This window comes from Rhodotorula paludigena (genome assembly GCF_050403205.1).
Source record: "Rhodotorula paludigena JCM10292 DNA, Rt_paludigena_JCM10292v1_ctg105, whole genome shotgun sequence".
Taxonomy (NCBI): domain Eukaryota; kingdom Fungi; phylum Basidiomycota; class Microbotryomycetes; order Sporidiobolales; family Sporidiobolaceae; genus Rhodotorula; species Rhodotorula paludigena.
Window position 1 is genome coordinate 1 of NW_027481353.1, and position 4,192 is coordinate 4,192.

At 64.7% G+C, this 4,192-nt stretch overlaps 1 protein-coding gene across 1 annotated transcript; it reads left to right on the forward strand.

The window, feature by feature from the left end:
• Positions 1–701: 701 nt before the first annotated feature.
• On the forward strand, positions 702–3,665 carry JCM10292_003615 (uncharacterized protein; the record flags this gene model as incomplete). The annotated part of the gene is made up of 13 exons (XM_076652942.1): positions 702–824; positions 946–999; positions 1,076–1,255; positions 1,323–1,382; positions 1,447–1,554; positions 1,612–1,734; positions 1,999–2,052; positions 2,113–2,286; positions 2,345–2,404; positions 2,472–2,810; positions 2,872–2,892; positions 2,960–3,199; positions 3,372–3,665. 13 exons carry the CDS (start codon positions 702–704, stop codon positions 3,663–3,665), a joined length of 1,830 nt encoding a protein of 609 aa, XP_076501498.1.
• Positions 3,666–4,192: the final 527 nt, after the last annotated feature.

Below are 4,192 nucleotides of genomic sequence, written 5' to 3' on the forward strand. Positions count from 1 at the left end.
CGCAGGAGACGTCTGAGTGCGTCTGGTCAGCTGAGACGGTCAAACATGACTTGGAGTAAGAGCAGGAGAGAGATGCACCGGTAGCTGCACCTGCCGCCGTCGCTCCTCGGTCGACCGCCTTGACGCTCGCGGTTCCGCCCACTCTGCTTGCGCGCCTGCGCCCCTTGGAGGCGGGACCCGAATCGCTTGCAGGGGTGGCAGTTGCGTGCTGTGGCGCGCGAAGGAGACGTCCGAGCGCGTCTGGTCAGCTGAGACGGTCAAACATGACTTGGAGAGGAGCCTGCCACGCACCTCGAGGCGTTTGGAGGGCGTCGCGGGCGCGCTCCACGGGCAAGGCGGGGGCTGCGCGGTTGAGGTGGACGGGGCCGCGGCGTCGGGCGCGAGCGGCGGCGCAAGCGGGTTGGGCAAGGTCTGCATCGTCGCGTCGCTCATCTCGAGGGCTCGGGAGGTCTCTGGGAGCAAGGCGAGGCGCGAGTGAGCGCGACTGATGAGGACAAAGGGCGCAGAGTGCCCTCGCGCCGCTTGCCTCTCGCCTGTGCGGACTCGCAGGAAGTTTGAGAGCGTTTCTGTAGAGGATCTGCTGGCTCACAGAGGGCTACACAGAGCTCGCGCGCAGTTGTTGCGCCGGTGCGGGGTGCGCGAGGTGCCTGCACCGCCTCTTGCCTCTGCTCGCACCGCTCGCACCGCTTGCATTGCCCTGTATGGCAGCCAGCGCCGGGCAGGGCCCGCCTGGGGCTGCTTTGGCCCCGCTGGGCCCGCTGCACTTGCCCCCGTCCCTCTCCGCAAGCACAGTTGCCAGCAGCGCCAACCTCGCCAATCAATTTGTACAGGCTCACCAGAGCCTCGACAAAGCGTCCGACAAGGGCAAGTTAACCTCAATGTGCGTTCCAGAAAGTCTCTCGGGCTGCGCGTGTGGCGCTGACGCATCTCTTGCCGCTGCCACAGCCGCTCGATGTGTGGTTGGCTCGCGCAGTGCTGCAGCGCTGGGTCCCACTCTCTGTGCGTTTGCTCCAACCGCGTCCGTCCATTGCTTTGCTGAGCACGCCCTGCTGAGGTCTGTTGCGCGCGCACACAGGTCGCCCTCAAGGCCCTGTACCACCTCGCGAGCGGACACTACGGATGCCATGTCTTGCGCTTCAGCGAGGACGGCTTGCGTGCCTGGGCCAAAGAGGGGCAATGGGACCCGCCGCTGGTCAAGTACATGTTCTGGAGCCTCGACAGCAATGCACCGGCGGACGAGGTTGGCAACATGAATGTGTGTCGTTCTTCCACCCCGACATTGCTCACGCCCTCGAACTGACCGCTGCCGGCTTCCCTTGCAGGGGCTCAAGCTCTACTTTGCCAAACTGTGGCCGATCAGTGCAAAGGTTTGCGAGCTTGGGGTGCGTGTTTGAGGGCCTTGTACACGCGGGGTACCTAGCTCACTGCTGCTACTTGTTGCTACAGCTTGCGCCCCGCCTCTTCAATGCATGGCTTGACATCCTTGACCAGGCGGACCGCTGTGGCTCGACGCCGTGCGGCGGCGTCAAGCGCCTCCGCATGGCAACCCCAAGCGTCTCCCGCTCCTGCCCCGCCTTGCGCCCGTCAACGTCCTCATCTCAACGCGCGCAGCGGGGCAGGAGTGGGAGTCTTGAGCGCGCACATGTGCGGCACATCGCGCGCGCCGCCACCGCCCCCAAAGCAAAGCAGCCGCTCAAGAACAAGTCAGGTTGCCTCGAGAACCGCCGCAAGCCCGTCAGACGACGAAAACGACGCGCGAGACAATGCTGCGCTACCTGTGCACCCGCGCGCATTGCGCATCAACTATCGCACGGAACTTGTCCTCGGGACCGCCTTCGCCAAGGCCCTTATCAAGGCTCACGAGCGGCTCGTGGACCGTTGGAGCCACTTGTCCAACTCTGCTTTGGTGTGTGCTCTCCCTCTGTACTGCGCCGTGGCCCCTTCCGCTCTTGCAAATGCGTGGGCGCGCTCGCTAACTCAAAGGATGCGGCGCGCCAGGTTCTCGATGTCTGGCTGCAGCATGTGGCACTCGGACGCAAGGTTGCCATCATGGTTGGTCCTGCTCCCTCGGTCCTTGCTGGCAGATGCTGAACAATCTGCGTGCGCGCGCAGGAGGCGCATAAGGCGGTCGCGTTGGTGCTCGCGGGGTACCGCCGCAGAACCCTTCCTGTTTCAACGGCGACGGGCGACATTGAGATCCATGTTGGCGACTTTGACAACTTGGCGGTCCGCACCGCCCTTGACAAGCTTGCGACTGGGTCAACCCTGCCGGGGCGCTTCAGTCAGGTGCTCTCTCTCTGGCCCGCCCGTCTGCTTGCACAGCACTCACCTCGGCCCGCTGCAGGCGACCAAGCGGTACAACATGGAACTCTGGGCCATTGAGCGCGCTGTTTGTGAGGGAAAGGTGCGTTGTCTGCGCCGGCCTGTATCTCCCATGCGAGCTGTGGTCTGAGCTGCCTGCACAAGAGCAGATTGGTTCAACCTTGTACAACACGTGGCTTGCCATTGCCTCGCAGTACAATCCCAGTCTCGAGGCGCGCCTTGACGACTGGGTTCACGCGCGCCTCTCCCGCAAGACTGTTCCCGTCCCCGCCGGGCTCGGCCCGTGCGTCGTCGCTCACCTCGACCTTGCCCTTCTTGCGCCGCTCCAGCCCAACAACTCTAACGAGGCAGCGCAGACTTGCAGCCCGGCCGCCGCCCCGCCGGCGGCACCTGAGCGCGAAGGCGGGTTCACGGCGGACCACCAGCTTGGCAGCTTGTCAGAGCTCCAACCGGTCTCAGGACTCTTGCAGGCCAAGACCAAGTTTGAGGTGAGCCGTGTTGTGTGTATCCACGTCAACCTTGCACTCACAACGATTTGCTTCTCCGCAGGACGCCAAGCCACTTGCTCCGGTCCCCGACATACGTGATTCTGCACCTCCCGCCGCCCGTGCCCAGCCCTAACTTGTCTCTACTGCAGCTCGAGACGTCCTGCTCTGCCTGCTTGGCCGCCACCGGCGCCGCAATCAAGGACAACTACGACAACCCCCTTCCCTTTCCCCTCCCAACGACGTGCGCACCCGCCCTGCCGCGCGCCACCCCCACCCGCGTCGACGCTCGCGTTGCGCAGGCGCGGCACATGCGCACCCCAACGCCCGCAGCGGTTGGCAGCCGCGCCCTCGCCAACAACAACCTCCTCAAGCCCATGCCGCTCTACAGCGTTGGCAGGGCGCCCCGCTTGCCGCTGCGGCACCTCGTCCTTGACTTGCGCAGGGGCAAAAGCGCGCTCGGCAAATACAGGTGGCGCTGGCGGCAGGCAGGAGGGTTGCAAGCTTGCAGAGGCGTCGAGGCGCGCATTCCTGGAGACAGCAGCTTGCGCGGTCGCGCACCAGCGCCGCGCATTTGAGGTCAAACACCTCATTGAGCTGCTTGCGCTGTTCCTGTACCACGGCGTGACAGGCAAGTCTCTCAACAGCCTCCTCTTTGGCATTGCTGTGCCCGAGGCTCCACCTTGTCTTCCCTTGAGCTGCCTCGCGCCGTACGCCGCTCTGGGCGGCCGCTTGTCCTTGTCACCGGCGTTTGCGCACCGCGCTGAGCTTGCACCGGGCAACGTCACCAAGCCAGCGCTTGCCGGCCAGACGTTTGACCTGCGCAACAACATGGCGCAGGTCGCAGGTTGCAGCTGAGGTCTCGCGGACTCGCCGTGGTGAGACAACCTCCCTGCGGGCTCGACGCTCCTCACGTGCCAGGCGTGGCGTTGCCTTGCGAGTGACATCCCATTGCTGCCCGTCCTTGGCGCAACAGCGCTCTGCCACAACGCTCAGTGCATCTTGCCCACCTGCCGCGTCCTTGAGCCTGTCGAGCTCGGCGCCGCTTGCGCAACGTGCGCGCTATGCCGCGTTGTTGTCACTTGTGATGGCGGCGTGCGCACGCTCTTCTGCTTGCACACGGGCGTTGGCGCGCCAAGCAAGCACGCCTGCTGCGGCCTCTGCTTGTCCGAGGCAATCGCGCCCGTCTGGACGTGCGGGACGCGCACGGACAAGGTTGTTGTTGCGTGGACTCTGCCTGGCCGCGCTGACCTCAACAAGGGGCTTGGCAAGCTCAAGGCTGCATTTGCAGACAAGATTGAGATTGAGGCGGCCAAGCACGAATGCTGCAAGGAGTGCAACATTGCCTGGTTCAGGCGCGGATCGGAGGAGCTTGGGGTCAACTT